At 43.2% G+C, this 17,769-nt stretch overlaps 1 protein-coding gene across 3 annotated transcripts in view; it reads left to right on the forward strand.

The window, feature by feature from the left end:
- Window positions 1-970: 970 nt before the first annotated feature.
- LOC116834025 (kelch domain-containing protein 3-like) overlaps window positions 971-17,769 on the forward strand; it is a 29,190-nt gene continuing 12,391 nt past the window's right edge. The window contains exons 1-3 of one of the 3 annotated variants that reach the window (XM_075070313.1): window positions 971-1,169; window positions 16,062-16,328; window positions 17,347-17,426. In XM_075070313.1, coding sequence (XP_074926414.1) covers window positions 16,166-16,328; window positions 17,347-17,426 — 243 coding nt within the window. In that variant the 5' untranslated portion in view covers window positions 971-1,169; window positions 16,062-16,165. The remainder of the gene's footprint in view (window positions 1,170-16,061; window positions 16,329-17,346; window positions 17,427-17,769) is intronic. The other 2 variants (XM_032795837.2, XM_032795838.2) reach the window with 2 other exon arrangements.

Here is a 17,769-nt window from a genome sequence, read left to right on the forward strand (position 1 = left end):
CTGTACTAGTATATCGCTGTAGATTTATTAATTCATCCCTACTTATTACACCCTGCACTGGTTACATTAATTATAGCATATGCCTTGCAAACCTCTCCGGCATGTGCTACCATGTTCACCTCCATCCCCAATAGGTAGGAGGGCCCCTGCCTCTCCCATGTGCCTAGTTGCTCACCTGAGGTGACCCGTGCTCCGGCCAGGTGTGCGCCTTCCATCTGCAGGCACACGCTGCCCGTCCTGCAGTTCTCACACTCACTGCTGCGTCGGGTTTACCCTTCCCCAGAGGGGAGCTGATGCCCAGAGTCTGATGGGAAGCGAGGGGGCCCCAGGGCTGGGGTGCACACTGTCCCATGGCGAGGGTTCCAGAGCTTTATACGGGGGTGGGGCCTGTCCCGTGTGTGAGAACTCGTGCGCGGGGCAGGGGCTGTTCCCGGCTGTTAGTTGCAGAGGCTGCTGTCTCCCCCCACTACTGGCTATTTTGGGGAGCTTTGGATCCCCCCCTTTCCCACAGCTGTGGGTGGGGGAGGGGCCTTTGTCCCTCCCTCTCCTTCTTCCCCCCACTGGGTGGGCTGGGGCGGGGGCTTTGCCTCCTTCCACTCCTGTTCTGTGGTGTGTGCTCTGCTCCTAACCTGGTCCCCCCAGATGTTTTTGTGAAGGGTGCTCTGTCCCTGGCCATCCCTGCCCCCTCCCCTCCAGTGTGTCTGTTCAGAGTGGGCTCTGTCCCAGCCTCTCAGTGGATGTGTAGATTTGAGGGGGCATTTTCTCTGTGTCTAGTCCCTCCAGTGTGTGTTTTTTTTATGGGCACCAAGGCCTTGTGTGAGGTGGGTAGAGATTGAGGATCCAGTTTGCGTGTAGTGGAGAGCTCCACCACCTGTGTGTAACCCCTTTGGGGTTTAGAGAGCATGGCCCTTTAAATCTTTGTCCTGGGGGGGTGGGGAGCACTGATTGTGCCTGAAGGAGGAAGTGCGACAGGGTGTGTGTCTGGAGCTCCAGACAGAAGGGCTGCAGCCAGCGGGCCCTGACAGAGTGAAGCAGCCCAGAGTCTGCGAGGGACAAAGCAGCGACGGGGGACAACCCAGGACAGGAGCAGCACTGGGCCAGGGAGGAAGCGCCTGAGGACAGACTGGAGCTGGACCCAGTATCACTGCTGCCCAGAGCTGCATGGGGCTGTGAGTACTGGAGCTTGTGGCCTTGCACTGGGGATAAGGAGGGAGGCTGTTAGCTAGTTAAGTGGGGAGGTGGTTGCTCTGTGTGGCTTTGCTGAGAGCAGCAGAAGAGGGCCCCCGAGGGGTTTGCTGAGGGAAAGTTCACTAGCACCGAAGACGACCAGGAACACTCAAGACTCACCACCGGACTGGAACTTTGCCCAGGACTCCTGAACTCTGAGTGCAGACACATTGCTCAGCGTCTGCCCTTCCAGACTGTGCTACCACTGGGCCTGTGGGGCCTTGTGTTGCATGCAACTCTGTTTTACCGCTCTCTCTGTCTTTCCCCTTGTTATTTTTCTCCATTCATCCCTCTGTGAATAAATATTTCCCTTTCCTATAGTCACTGTACTATTCCAGTATGTGTTCACTCTGTGGGGTTTGGAACAGATGTCCCTGGGGTGGAAGGGATTTTTCTTGCTGCATTCCTGCATGCGCCTTCTCTTGGCCAGAGCTGTCCGCAGAGCAGAGTCCATCTTGGCCAAAAGTTACACATGTCTGTGGGCACTGGAATCTTTGACTTTGGGGGATGGGGTTGGATCCCCTGCTTTGAGGATATGTTTTGGGAGAGAGCCAGTTTGTGCTATGGGGGGGACACCAGAGCCCTTTTGTTTTTGCAAAAGGGTCTGAACTGCTTGATTAGTGTGTTGGGTTGGCAGCTTAACGAGGGTCCAGTTGTCATGGTTGCAAAAATATGGTGTAATAAAAAGGGAAGGAATGATGTAGACTGCTTTAACTCATTCCTTATATTAATTCTCTCAGAACAACAATTCCCATGCCTTAATTTGCCAGATCACATGTGAACCGACTGGCTGCCTCCCAAGTGCCCCGTTCCTGTCATGGTCTGAGGCTGCTTTGCAGGCCCCTTACTCTGTTTCCCTTATCTTTAATTCAGGGCCCCTGAACTCAGATTAGCACAAATTTAGCTCTGATTCATCAACCCCCCAGCTCAGAGTTGAAATTATTAACATAAAACAGTTCCCAAAATTAAGTTCTCAGAATCCCCCTCAAGACCATACTCCTAGGCCTTCCTTGCTTGAAAACTTCCCCCTGAAGATTCAAGGTTTGCTACTGTGTTCTGTTCATTCCTAGCAGTTTCTATAGTACTTCACTCCCACTTCATAGTGGTGGTTAGTCTCCTTGAGCATTTATCACTCTGGAACTTGCCCTTGCTTTTCCTTGGGGAATCAGCTCCTAAATGCTCAGCTGGTAGTAATAATTAAATCCCACTCCTCATCTCAGGTGTGACAGGCAGGAGTAAGTGGCCACAGCTGTCTGATTCCAGACCTCCAGCCTTTAAAGGGGCAAGCCATCCTGTCCCACCCTGTGTAGAATCAGTGAGGCTACAGCATTTCCGTTCAAACTTATCTTCCTCTGTAATGTCCTTACTGCTGAATATTGTCCCAGGCTATGTCTTTGCTCTCATTTTTGTCCTCTACTCATTCCCTACACTCTTCCCCGTTGTGCCATGCAGCTCCTTTCCCCCATTCTCTTTCAGTACTTTTCCCATGCTAGCCCCAATGCCTATTTACATTTATACATCCATCTACATCCCATCTGAGCGCTTTAGTTTCTGTCATCTGCTTCTGTTTCTTGACTTTCTCTCCACTTTCAAATCCCTGCTTAAAACTCCCCTTCAAGTAACCCTATTTCTATTATAATAATTAATACTTTCATTGACGCTCTTTCAATTTAGATTGAAAGCTCTTTGGGGGCAAGGAATGCACATTATATTTTCTATAGAGTGCTGCATAAATTAGTGATTGTCGCTAAATGTATTATAAGATTCTATTCCACTGTGCACTCTGCAGAACTGAACTGTGTTCAGTTGCAAAGTACACACACATTCTATGAACTTTGGCCTAAGTTTTTGATGGCAGGGGAATAAACAGCCATTGATTTCTAGAATAAACTAATTTATCTCAACAGAGTCTTGAAGATTTTGAAAGCTGGAATAAGCAGAGTCTCCCTTAGGAGATAAAATGTTTGGAAGTTACTTCACAGCACCTTGTGCACTATTAAGAAGATATGTGCAATCACACCTGATTGCAGATTTATGGCACTCAATCTCTAGGGCATTTAAACTATTGTAGTTTGGAGGAATCAGACTAGTGGTTAAGTTGCTTGCAGTTATTGTGACATCCCTGAATGAAATCTAGGAACCAAAAATTGCCCAGCTCCCAAAAGGCCAATGATTCAGTTACTTTGGTAACCTGCCTCTAATAGTGGGAAATGCCGTATGCTTCAAAGGAAGGTGCAAAAACCTGAGAATGCACCTAACTGTGCAAGAGAGAGTCTCTTCTTGATTTCACAGAGGGATTCCTTTAATCTTGAAGCAGTAGGATTGCAAGTCTTTTTTTTCCCTCCCACCATATTTAGAACACAGCAAAATTACCCATTCAACACATAACATTATGCTAAAGTCCTGCAAAATTAAGCAAACAACTTTTCAATGCTTACCTTATACAGGAAGTGGCCCAGCCTTAATTCTGCCAACTCCTTTTGCTTGTTGTGTGTACATTCTGCTATTGTTGAGTTCTGTAAGAGAGCTCTGTAACAATTATAGTAGTAACAAAAACTTTGCAGCACATAGCCTTATGGAATTTCCTTGTCTGGACTCCCATTTTTGTTTTATTTTTTATTTTTTAAAGATTCCTTAATAACCTTGTATTAGCATTTTGGATTTCCACTGGCTTAATCTTGATGTGATGTCATGCCAAGGGCATGCATGAACGTTCAGGGGTGTGTAGCTGAGGCCTGGGCCAGCCTCATGCGGGGCTGAGAGGAAGCGCCACCCAACTCTGCTCTTGAACCCAGCTGCTGGCTCTGCACCCGAGGCCCTGACTATCAGCTCTACACCCGCCCCCAGCTGTGGCTCCAGCGTTGGCCCCTTTACTCCTGTCCGCATCTCTCCCCCTACCCAGATCCGTGGCCCAGCTCCCGGCCCAACTCCATGTGAGTGGGGGCAGGCGCAGACAGGGTAAGGGAGGGCGTGACCCTGAAAAGTTTGGGGACCACTGTTTTAAGGGGACTGAATGGTTGATCTTCATGACCACTAAGTGTACTCTGAACTCTATAGTAAAATATTTATTCCACTATGTAAAAAGAGTATATTTGAAACCTTATTTTGTTTTAAAAAAAAGCCCAGAACAAATTATAGTATTTAATATTAAAACTTCATCTTTTATTTTTCACCCGTATTGTAAAGCTAGTCTAAATAAAGAGTTGGATTGGAATTGAGCTCTGGGTTACATTTTTGGCTTTGTCACTGACTTCCTCTATGACCTTGGGCAAGTCACGATGCCTCTTTTCCCTATCCGTAAAATAGGGATAACAGTAGTTCCTTCTTCCACCCTTTGTCTTGTCTGTTTAGACTGTAAACTCATCACAGTAGAGACTGTCACAGCACCTAACACATGGGAGCCCTGACTTTGGCTGGGGCTTCTAGGCATGACTCTGATATAAATAAAGAATCAAAACGTATGTAAGAAACACAGGCCTGTGCTTCTGAGGTGCTTAGTACCAAGAGCCACATCAGACTTCATTTTGAATTTTCAGCAGCTCTGAAGATTAGACCTTGTATTCTGGGAAATGTGGTATGAGTTTAATAGAGCCACAATTAAAGAACAACTACAACTGCATCCTAAGAACATTGAAATTTGTAACAGACGTATTCTGGCATTGCAAGCAAGTGTGATTTAGTGGAACCAAATCTCTGTAGGGACTGTCAATTAATTCTAAATAGGTGGGTTTTTTTAAAGGGTAATATTTCCTAATAACCCTTGCAAACCAATGTTCATGGTGTCATCCGCTCTCAAGCAAAGAACCCAACAGCAATATTTGCATGAATAAGACTATTCACTGGAGAAAGGGCTTGCAGCACAAGTTCTCTCATGAGATTCACCAAAAGCTGTCATGTATATATACACTTCTAAACCGTGCCATCACTATAACATCTGGCTGCCCAATATGAAAAACACACAAACAGTACCATTTGCAATGGGAGTTCTGGGTGGAAAGGCTTCAGGATTGCATGCATAAGATGTTAAATATTATTTAAAAAATAACAAGTAGGAAAAACAAACAAATTTTCTTTGTTTCTGTGCACATGAAACATGTTGGGATGAGAAATTACTACAGTTCTAAAGCTTTTGATTCTCTTAAAATCTGAAACTTCTGAAGAGCATATTAAAAACAGAGGAAAATTAATCAGAAGATCGGTGCTGGGAAATCAGATTGTATAGTTCAATTAATTAATACTTAACAGGAAACCTGAGCTTCTCATTTGCTTGAGAAATCATGTTCTAGTAAATATACAAATTGCTATTTAATGATCATGTAATATGCATTTCCTGAAATTATTTATTTCCTCCTGTATTTCCTGAAATTGTTTCTTAATTTTTCTATTATGAAATACCAGTGGGGCACCATTAATCCAAAAGTGTATTCTGTGCTATGGTTAACGCTTTGTATTATTGCCTTCTAGCGAGAAAGCTCCTCTTCCCACACTCCAAGCTGTCTAACTCCCAATTAGATTGTGGGGTAGGTATTGAGAATGAAGAGGCAAAAGGGCTCTAAAAAAAGCAGCCATTTTTTGTTCTTTACTCCTGCTTTGGAAATAGTCATTTGAAAAGACTCTGAATTTATTTTTTTACTTGGTACTTGGGTAAAAAAGGGTGCACTTCCTTTTGGAGAGGAGATTTTATGCAGATCTGCATGTGCATTCTGTGCATGGTTAACCTGTTGCGAACTGCAAGTATGTCTGGTTTTGGGTTTTTGTTTTTTTTTACTTGAATAATCTTCTGCTATTTAGAGATGGGAGAGTATCAGAAGTAACTTGTATAGGTCTCTCTTTCCTTCTTTCAAATAATAACCAACATTTAGCTCAGCAGGTTTTGTTATCCAGATTTATTTAGGAGAAGTGAGTATTTACACAAAGGTAAAACGGAGATCAGTATTTAATCCTGGGAACAATAACTGTTGCTCAGCAATGTTTCCACTATAGCCATTAATTTCAGAAATGTAGCAGTTTTCCTTTGGAAGCAGCACTCTAAATGGAGATTATTAAGCACTCGTGATGGGCACAGTGCAAAGGCACACTTGCAGACAATGCATGCCCAAGAAGTTTACAGTTTAAAATGCAGACACTGATAAGGCAATACTCACTGGGAGACCCAGAAGAGAAGGTGGTTAGAGCATTACATATATTTTCTAATCAAACTTTCTTTTCCTTCTTACACTCCTCCTTAAAAATCATGGGACGGAGAGTTCAGTTAACTGCTTGTGGGCCTGTCATCAGAGTCCTCAGAAATTATTTGAATTAGGAGATTAAGGGACCCTGATGCATTGAGATTGCAAGGTCATTTAGCAGCGGTGCCCCCAACCTTACTACATGACAGGTCCACATAACCGTAAGCACAACCTTGTGTGGATCAAACAGATTCTACATATTTTAGTAAGATTTAAAGTCACCTGTACTGATTTATATTTTAAGTTCAAACTGTCTAAATATATACAAAACAGGCTGTTTCTATGTACAGTGTTGTCTATTTAAAAAACAAAGAAATCAGTGAATAAAATGTGTACCAGGATGACAGAAATCAGGAATAAACCAGTAAAGAACAAATAACCGTCTCCCTAATCACAAACAAAGAGTGCACTTTCTGAGTTAGTGAGAAGTCCAAGGTGGTTTCTCAGCAACCAGTTTGTTGAAGTTTGGCTCAAAGTCAGACACGCTCACCTGAAGTACAGCATGCAGGTGGTCGTCTGTTAGGAGGTACCGCAGCTTAGACTTATTCTGTTTCATAACTGAGGAAAATTTGTTCGCAGATGTATGTGCTGCCAAAAATTGTACACATTCATCTAGCAAATTTGTGTAGAATTTGGAAATGATCTTTGGGCAGCAGTGAGGAAAACTCCACCGGTTTCTTTTTGTGAAACATGTCTTTTAAATAGAAGTTAAATTGCAGTTCAGTCAATTTCATTTGCAGAGAGACAAGGACATTATCCACGTTAGGAACAAAACAGTTTTCAAACAGACGGATGTCACTTGCATATGATTTGAATTTGGAAAATCTGACCTCAAAATTCTCATCTGAGAGGTCTAGTAATTTTACCATTTGGGCACATGGAGCCGGAACACTAACCTTTTTCATCTTGAGTTCTTCATAAGTGAGATAGTGTCCCCTCTCGGAGTGTTTGTCACAAGAGTTTCAGTTTTGCTTGAAAGGCTTTCACATCTGAGTACAACTGGGAAACAAGCCTTTCTTTACCTTGCAACTTCAAATCTGAGATTGGTCAAATGGCATGTTAAATCTGTTAGAATTGCCAAATCTTACAACCACATTGGATCTGAGTCTTCAGGTACATTTTTAGACTTTTCATTCATAAACATATTGATTTAATTCAGCAAGGCAAAGAAATGTTTGAGCTCATTTCCATGACTAACCCAACATACCTCTTTATGTTGAATCAGTTTCCTTCAGGAATGCTTGAAAAGAGTGGTGAGTCAACCCATGTGCTCTGATCAAGTTTACAGTGGCCACCACAGTTTTCATTACATTTTCCAAGTTTAGAACGTTGCCTCACAGAGCAGGTTGGTGATTAATACCATGCAACACCATTGGCCTTTCAACATTGCACAAATCAATCTCCTTATGCACCAGCCCAGTCAGTCCAGTCTTGTGGCCTACCATGTTGATTCTAAGACAGACCGAGTTCCCTAATAGTGTTGGCAAATCTCCAAAACAAGTCTTCACCTGTAGTTTTCCCATGAAGTGTCTCGAACACTGCAAGCTCCTCAGTGATTTGAAATGCCTTGTCTGTTCCATGAATGAAAATAAGCAGCTAAGCACTGTCAGTGATGTCATTGCTTTCATGCAAAGCCACTGAAAAAAAATCTCAAAATCGCAGAGCTGTTCTTTTAAATCTGCACCAATACCATCTTCTTCAAGTAATGATCTGGTGAGATGGACTTACTGCTTCCATACGTTTCCTTTTGTCAGGACACATTTCCTCCATGACCACAGACACTTCTTTATGAACTCCCTATCAGAAAAAGATTTACACTTAGTAAATACGCAACACAGTAGCTTGCCTTCACTGCTGCTGCATTTTTTTCTTAGCATTTGCTGTAAACTTCCAACTTCTTTTTTTCCCAAAGATGTGATCTTTGCATTTCGGTGTGCACCTTTGTATTCATTATACTTTCCCTGTTTTTCATGTTGTAGTGTCTCTTGATGTTATATTCCTTCCATACTGCAGCTGTTTCTTTCTTTACAAATCAGACCTACTGATTTGTCTTGATGAGGCACAAAAAAGAATTGATCGGTCCACTTACCTTGAAAAACACAACATTCAATGTCCATTTCTGTTTTTTGTTGGAGGCACTTTTGCATCCGCCATCAAATGTATTGCATCTGGGACAGGCTATAGCTAATCTGCTCATTTCCAAAGGCGTCCTCCTGAATTTTTATAGCAACAATCACTAAGGAAGTATTGGTCTGGTTAGCCTAGCTCTGAGCTGCAGAGTTATTATTTACACGTTTGCGCTTATATGAAATGAGACAACACTTTTTTTTTAATTAAACCCATTCTTTATCACATTTTCTGATACTTCCTTGTGTAAACTACAATGATGTAAACATGACAACAAAACACTAATGAATTGACGGTTAGTATATTGTATTGAAGCAAGCTGCAGGCCTTATGAAATGCTCTGGTGGGCTGTGTACGGCCTGCAGGCTGTTGGTTGGGCACCCCGAAATAGTGCACAAGAAACAAAATTGTAGAAGGCATGAATTCAATTCAGCCCGTTTTCCATTTTTAGCCTTACTTTATTGAGCACTTAGGTACTGGGATGTCTTCCTGTCTGAATGTTTTCACTAACATATGGAACTAATGTAGGTCTCATGTAGCATTTTTCATCAGTAGATCTCAACACAATTTGCAAAATAGGTTAAGTATAACTGTCCCCCTTTTACAGACGTGAACTGATGCAAAGAGAGGCAAAGGGACTTGCCCAAGGTTACCCAAAAGCCAATAGCCAAGCCAGGAATAGAACTCAGGTCTCCTGAATGCCAATTCAGTGCTTTAGCCAGTAGGCCACATTGTACCGTAAAACATTAGGAACTCCAAACAAGCATCCAGTTGGTTAGTCCTTCAAAGTGAAACCTGCTGGTCTTGCTTGAAAGAAAAGACACACTCATTCTTAAAGCAGCGCCCTTAAACTTTGTGTTCGAGGAGTGTTTAAAAATGTTAATAAGGAAATTAGATTGCAACGTAGCTAAACAATTCAGCTTACTTTGTCTAAAACAGACTAGCACATTCTAACAACCAGCTATCAAAATTGCATTTACAGTACTGGTGAGTTTAGTTCCATGGACTGCAGAGAGGTTTTTTAATGGGCAGCACTATGCTCACTAGTATAGTAGTTCAGAGCCCTACACTGCTGGGTTTTGTTGCAAATAGATTATTAAAAAATACGTAGGCAATAATCTGAGCATGAGCTATTGTGTTTTCCAGAGTCCTGGTAATGCCTTATGCTGTGCTGCATAGCTTCACTTTGTGCACCATACTTGTTACAAACTGTATCCTGAACTATTTTACATGTGAAGGTATGGAGAGAGATCAGTAACAGCAGAGGAAGAGAGAGATTGAGGTACAGGCAAAGGAGGAAAAACTTTTTTTTAATTTGAAATGTAAGGCAAGATGGACAGTTGATGTGAGTTGAAGAGATATAGATAGGTGGTAACAGGAGCTGCAGAGAAGGAAGCTATTACGCTAAGAGCGAAAAGATTGTTTGAAGGGGCAAAGAAGAAGGTAGTGCTTAATGAGTAGAGGGAAGGAGCAGAAGGAAGTAAAGATAAATAAGGGCCATGAGGTTTCCTGGAATAAATCCATGGAGGTTTTTTAAAACCAGGACAGCCATTTTTAATGGGTTTGGGAAATGAATAGGGGATCCAATGTTTGAAAAAATCTAATTGTACTGTTCCATATGCGTGAGACCCTCTCTGAATGAGGGAGGCTGGCAGACAGTGATTAAATACTCAGAACTCTACTAAACAAGAGCTTGGGTTCCAACATGGTAGTGAAATCTAAGATATTCTGTAGCATTTCAGAGGCGAAAACAAAGAGGGTAGGTTGATTATAGGAGGTTGTAAGAACAAACAAAGGATTAAGCAAGTGGATCATTCCTGTCCGCTATTACTCAGCCAGCGTGTTTACGAACATAGAAAGCCAGTCTTACAGGATCCTTCTGTGATCAGGATTTTCTTGTGTATTAAAGAGTTCATTAATCCTTGAATCTACTGCAGCATCAGTTTTCCTTTTATAACAGCGCAGGAACAAATGGCAACTTGACAGAGGTCCAAGTTCTTTTGTAGTTTCTGTGTCATTGTATGGCTCTTGGCCTGTAATCAGAGTTATGGGAGCAGACCTGTGTGCCTGTGCAGAGCCTCATTGACTTAAGTATGGCTAAATATGGTTTTAAATCCTGAACTTCAGGTACCTATATCATACTATGTGGATGAGCATGATAGAAATACCTAAATGTAGGTTTGAGAAACTGGCCCTTTAGAAGCTAATCACTGTGCTTGCAAAGTGCCCTCTTGGCCAGAGGAAGCTCAGTTGATCTTCTGCAGCAATCAAATCCTGTACTGGAAAGTGGCTTCTAATAAAAAAAATTGTGTGTAACAATGTGTTGCTACTTGCATTGTGTCCTTGTGACCTCACCTGCATGGATGAAACTTCATGTCTATATATGATAATAGTTGAACAGAAAGCTGATATTAAGAGAAGATACCTTGCTTCCCTGACACAAAGTATTTTTTTTGGGACAGATCCTCACAAGCCTCATTCCACTTCAAAAAATGGCTCATCCCAAGTTTAGGAGAAATAAATCTAAAGAAGAAAAATTCTTGCAATGTGATAATTTGGATAAATACATTGCCAGCTTTATCACTGCTCTGATTGAAAGAGGAGTTTAATATGGTTTGTCCTTTGCCATTTAAAAAAATGTTTTCCCGAACTTACCTGTTATTTTCACTTTGCTTGTTATGGGATTTTCTTGAAGCCTCTAGTAGAACTGTAGCTAATAACACATGAGCCTGTTTGATTATGTTGCCTGTGAAGCAATACTGGATGCCTGTTAGTTCTGCAAACAGAAAGATATAAACAATAAGTCCTATTGCTAAAATGATCCTGAATGATACTACTACAGCTGTATAGTTTGAGTGAGGGTCAAAAACTTACTAAGCTGGTTTGAAAAACTTACTAAGCATCTATTAGCTAGAGCAGTGTTTCTGTGGCCATCAGGGGCTTTTTCTGTAGCCACGTTCTGCTGAGCAGAGACGGGGGGGGGGGGACACAAATCAGTGGCCTCTCTCCTGGGGCTGCCAGCAGGGGTTGGGCCCTGCTCCCCTTTGGAGACAAACAGCAGAGGAGCAGGCAGCCAGTGAGTTCCCCACTTTCCAGGGGCAGCAGGGGCAGGCTTCGGCCCTGGGGTGATGAGTGGCAGGCTCCACTGCATGGCAGTGGGCTCCGTCCCTGGGATCACCACCCCTCCCCATCATCCCTGGCCCCCACTGCCTCCTCCAGCCTTGGGCTGTGGCCACCCGGCAGCAGGCTTTGGCTTTGACCCTGGGCTCACTGCCTCTTCCCCGCCATTGCCCCTAGCCCCAGCTGACTCTTCACACACAGACACATGTCCATCGCCTCTGGTTCCCCCTCCTCCCTACCCAGGACTTAATTTGTCCCCTGGCTTCTGGGGCTGAGCAAATCTGATATTTGTATGCTGGTTAATACCACTTTTCACAGCAGAGTTAGTAGCTAGCTAGGAGGCTGTGAAAAGTTATATTAATAGACAAGTATCACTTTCCACAGCAGCAGACTTACTAGCTAGCAAGTGTAAAAAAAGGCAAAAGAAACCACAACAAAAAACAGAAGACTGCGCAAAGCACCTTATTAGTGCTGCTATTCTGTTTAGGTCCAGTAAAGAATAGAGACAACTTTGCATTATTTTTACTACTGAGTCCGCAAGAAACACTACAGAAATGAATTGCAATGATTTGGTCCTATATACTTGCATATCTATTTGTTTTTCCTAAAGTTAATTAAATATTTTAGGAAAAATTGTCAGAGCGGCCACCAGGAAAAGTTGCTAGCTGGACTTTCAGGCCATCAACATTTTTTTTGCGAGAGCCCCATAGCTAGAGAACTATATCACTGAGCTAGAAGTAGATGTGCAATTCCAGTACCCACTTTTCCTATGGTTTGCTGCCAAGCATGAGACTGATGGGTTTAGTGACAGTTTCACTACTGGACACAGAGTTATGAATACACCTCTACCTCGATACAACACTGTCCTCGGGAGCCAAAAAATCTTATTGCGTTATAGGTGAAACTGCGTTATATTGAACTTGCTTTGATCCACCAGAGTGGGCGGCCTCGCCCCCCCGGAGCACTGCTTTACTGCGTTATATCCAAATTCGTGTTATATTGGGCCACGTTATATAGGGTAGAGGTGTAGTTCCATTGAAAGTTTCCACTCTTGTTAATTTTACTTTGCTGCCACTCAGTAAAGCTGTGAGCAGCAACAGAGGCAATGGAGCTTTCTGGCTACAGACTCAGATGATGTAATTGCTTTATATGCAAACCACATTCAGATTTAAATTGCACCTCTGCTCCATTAGGATGCCAAAGGGCTTCATATATTGTACCTGGGAATAGCCTCTCTCACCACTAAGGTGCAGCAACTGTTTCACAGCACACAGTAACAGTGTACACTAATAGTGGACAGGAAGTGAAGTATAGCCACATCCCTTAAGACTCTAAGGAGGATGTGAGATTAGCAGCATGTACCATTAATAGGAGCTGTCCTTTAGCAAAACACCACTGTTTTTCTACTTTTTTTTTTAAACCCTGCCATGATAATTTTCAGGAGCAGAAGTGCTCAGAAATATGGCTAGCATCTTCCTGTATAGTACAGAATACCCCTGTCCACAGAAGCAGTAGTATAACACAAGGTTATTTATAGCATCACAACACACATTCAGTTCCTCAAAGTGTGAAGTGATAAATCCAAGAATATCCACAACATAACAGTAGTTGAAAGTCCAAAAATTATCCACATAAATGAGCTTCACCAGGCCCCTACCTACTTTTGTCATGGATTCTGCTGTCTTTATCTCTCAACCAAGCAGACATCTCCTCCCTACAACACTAACAAGGTGAAGAATCTATATTTTAAGGGTAGGGTGACCAGATGTCCCGATTTTATAGGGACAGTCCCGATTTTTGGGTCTTTTTCTTATATAGGTTTTTTTTTTCTCCCCCCCCCGTCCCGATTTTTCGCATTTGCTGTCTGGTCACGCTATTTTAGGGCCCTTGACTCCTCCTCTTTCTCAACATGCTTTGCCCTGGAGAGTGACAGTCAGACCTTTTCTTCCTCCACTGATAACAGTGGGTGTCCTTCCTTTTTTGCTCTAGGAGCAGGTCTACAAGCATCATGTCCTGAGATCAAGAGGTTAAAACTTTCCAGAATCTGCTTTCTATTCCTTTGCTTCATCCTTAAACTGAGCCATTCTAGTCTTCTAGCACTGAAGAAGACAGGTAGCTCTGACCACCTTTTCTCAGATGTCCAACCTTGGCACCATTAACAAAACAGACTGGGAGAGCTAGCATCTTATTAACCACTGACTTACTCTTTCCAAAGATTTTTCTTTTTCTGTAGTGGCAGCTCGCCTCTTCCATAATCCTTTACTTTCCACTTAGATTTAATGTAAATGTAAGGGCAAACTTTTGCATATGAATGGGGGTTTTCTTTGTTTTTGGTTTGGCATGTTTATCTTGGCAAACGAAGGGTTTCAGACCCATTCATCTAGTTAGCTTAAGGATATTTCCAGATCTTCAGTCACTGAAGAGAGTGATAACACATCCTCTTTTTTTGCTTTGTAAGTATTATAGTCAAAGCAGATGCCCTCAGAGTAGATTTCACTTAGTCCTGCAGCAAGTCAGTTGGTTCCCTAGAGCACTAGCTATTTAGTATGCCTGCACACCTCTGACTACTGACTGATATTTTCAAATGTGCTTTGCCTGCTAGTCTGTAATCTGTAACCTTAGATTTCCACCTTGCCACTTTCTCAATTCTTGTCATTCTGGACTCTGGCCAACACCAAGAGTGTTGAAAAAGGCACAGTCAGTTTCACAATGGTGTGTCTTTTAAACTGAACGGCTGGCACTATTAAAATTATCTGTGCTATCATAAAATAAGCAGCCTTAAGCATTAGCCATGCCCCAACAAGAAAAGGGTTAAAGCTTTTAAAAAAAAAAAAGGTAGATGAATGCTCTTGCTGTTGCTGTCTTTGCACTGAATACAGTGACATCTTGTGGCAAATTAGGTTAAAAAGATTATTTTGTTTTCTCCAGGTCTACCTTGACTCCAGATGCCTTTGAGTGTGGCAGTCTAAATTCCGTCTGGGTTACTTCTTGTGCGCCACTTTCATCTCTATATTTTATTCTTCCAATCTGGTATCAGACACAGATTACAAGAGGATGTAAAACAGACCTAGTCACAGTCCCTGTGGTTATATTTCTGTAACCTTTCCCAGACTAAGCCCATTGTTACTGCCCTTTATTTGCAATCTTCCAACCACTTTCCAATTCACAGAAGTCTTAAATTCAAACAGTGGTTTTAAAACTTTTTTCCTGGGGACCCAGTTGAAGAAAATTGTTGACGCCTGCAGAGGGGTTTGGGGTGTGGGAGGGGGCTATGGACTGGGGCAGAAGATTGGGGTGTGGGCTGCGGGGTGGGCCTGGGAATGAGGGATTCAGGGTGTGGGAGGGGGCTCTGGGCTGGGGCAGGGGGTCGAGGTGCTGGAGGGGGTCAGGGCTCTGGGAAGGTGTTTGGGTCTGGGAGGGGACTCAGGGCTAGGGCAGGGGGTTGGGTTGCTGGAAGGGATGTGGGCTCTGAGAAGGAGTTTGGGTCGGGGAGGGGGCTCTGGGCTGAGGTGCTGGAGGGGGTCAGGGCTCTGGGCTGGGGCTGGGAATGAGGGTTTGGGGTACAGGAAGGGGCTCTGGGTTTGGGGGGGCTCAGGGCTGGGGCAGGGGATTGAGGCTCAGACTTACCTCTGGTGGCTCCCGGTCAGCGGCGCAGCCAGGGTGCTAAGGCAGCTTCCTGCCTCTCCTGGCACTGCAGACCGCACTGTGTCCTAGAAGCAGCCAGCAGCGGGTCCAGCTCCTAGCCCAAAGCATGCAAGCAGCTCTGGGTATCTCTCACTCACAGGTAGGCACCCCCCCCCCCAGCTCCCATTGGCCAGTTCCCAGCCAATGGGAATGTGGAGCTGGTGCTCAGGGCAGGGGCAACATGCAGAGCCCTGTAGCCCCCCTCCCTGGAAGCTGGACCCACTGCTGGCTGCTTCTGAGGCGCAGCGTGGTGTTAGAACAGGTAGGCACTAGCCTGCCTTAGCTGGGCAGCACCACCGATGGGACTTTTAATGTCCCAGTCAGCAGTGCTGACCAGAGCCGCTAAGGTCCCTGGGTGCTGAGCAAGGGGACCCAGTGCCTTACATGCCACGATCCAATACTGGGTCACAGCCTGAACTTTGAAAAACACTGGGTTAGGAAAGGAAGATTTTGTGAGTCAATGTACCAAATGCTTTACTGAAGTCCAAATGTATTATAATCAGTGTATTACCCCCAATTGCTCAAAGAAGTGGTGTTGCTGTGGAGTTCATTGACTGATATAATTTAAACAGTGTAAGTTTTGATGGGACAGGAAGAAATCAGGAACATTTTGTATCACAGGGCTGCATCAAAGTTCTGACACTATTTTAAATTCTCCCTCACTCTCATTCGCAGACCCTGCCAAGATGAGATTGGGTCCCTGACTTTTTGGGGGGCTCTCCCCAGTACTGCTGCACTTTACAGAAGACAATGGATTTGGCAAGAACCCAGATGAAGGGATGAAAAGGAACACTGCAAAGTACCTATGGAAACCTATACCACAGAGCAAGCCTTTTCCATGCGATCGGTTCAAACATGCCTGCAGCATCTGCAGAGGGTTTGTTTATCTTTATGGGGGTCGATGCAACAGCAGCCTAAGTGACTTCTGGCGGTACAGTATAGGTAAGCCTGTCCCTCCACTGTATGCCTGGATGCAGAGTCACACATGGATCCTTGTGAAATCGGAGCAACTCCATGGCATAAGAAGTCTCTAGGCCACCGGCTCCCAAACTTTAATGGTTCACCTGCTACCTTCTTAAATTGTAAAGTGAATAGATGGAATATCAAGTTCACATTCCACAGTTTAGGAATGGCAGAATTTGCCATATTGATTCATCGAAGCTGGTGTTCTGCTTCTTGCAAGTGCCAGTGCTGAATGGTTGTGACGTAGGTGAAAAGCCCATAATGCACCTAGATAATTATGCAATGGGGTGCACATATGTTGCTATTGTCATTATGCACCGAAGCATGGGATTTGTTTTCCCTTAGTTATTTTAAGCCAAAAATAATGCTTTCCTTAAAATACTCTGATTCATGTTACATATTAAAAATACAGATAATGACTGCAACATTTTAGTACAGAAACAAAAATAGCTGGATATTGTAAGGCTGAATTATCAAATTGCACCTTCCATTACAAAGAAATTAAAACAAACACTTTTTTTGTGAAAAATTCATTTAACACCCCAGTGTTTTGTGCTCCCCATTCTCGCCCAGATAGTATCAGTTAACTAGCATGAATCCCAGTGCTATGCTGACATTGATGCTTGTGGGATATCAAGGCTTTGGTGTACAATATATAAAAAACAATAACAATTTTAACTCTGTTCAAACCAAGAGAGAGATACAATTGTTTGCCAAATAGAAAAGTACAAACCTATTTTGTGGGAGGAACGAATTCACCCTTCCATGCTAATAGGAAAAAAAATGGAGAATGAACAATCCAGTTAAAGTTGTTTACATTTTCACCTTCCCACACCTGTCAAGGGGAAAACTGTGTTTGATCCCAATATCAACTGTGTCTAATTTTGGAAGTGCGGGCAGAACCAAAGATGCCTCCTTCAAAGCATCTCATTTTCACTCTACTGCTGACTTCCATGTGGTTGTGTGTGTCCAGTTTAGCTCTCCTTTTGTTTCCTAGCAAGCAACAAATGGGAACAACTGGATTGTTCAAAAGATGGCCCAGAAGAACTGGAAGAACATTCAATGGTGGCTTATCAGGTGAGTTTAGATTAGTCCTGCTCCTAATAGATGTTTTTCTTTGGTGCTTGGCACAAACTGTTGAGGAGTGTTGCTGTGCCCTGTGAAATAGTTGTCAGCTTTCCCCCAAGATGTGGCTGCATTTCAGCGGTGATATCTGTATGTCGTTTGTAAAATGTTTTGAGAAAGGTGATAAATAAGAATTACTATATTATCACTGGATGATTTTTTTGCTACCCTTATACAGCACTCAAATAATAAAAAAATTGCTTAGTGGCACTCCTGTTCATTAGTTAAGACTGGCTGTGCATTTTGGGATACTTTATTTGGTAATGGGGGCTTTGTCCTTTTAAAATTATTTTTA

The sequence above is a fragment of the Chelonoidis abingdonii genome, chromosome 10 (assembly GCF_003597395.2).
Source record: "Chelonoidis abingdonii isolate Lonesome George chromosome 10, CheloAbing_2.0, whole genome shotgun sequence".
Classification (NCBI taxonomy): domain Eukaryota; kingdom Metazoa; phylum Chordata; order Testudines; family Testudinidae; genus Chelonoidis; species Chelonoidis abingdonii.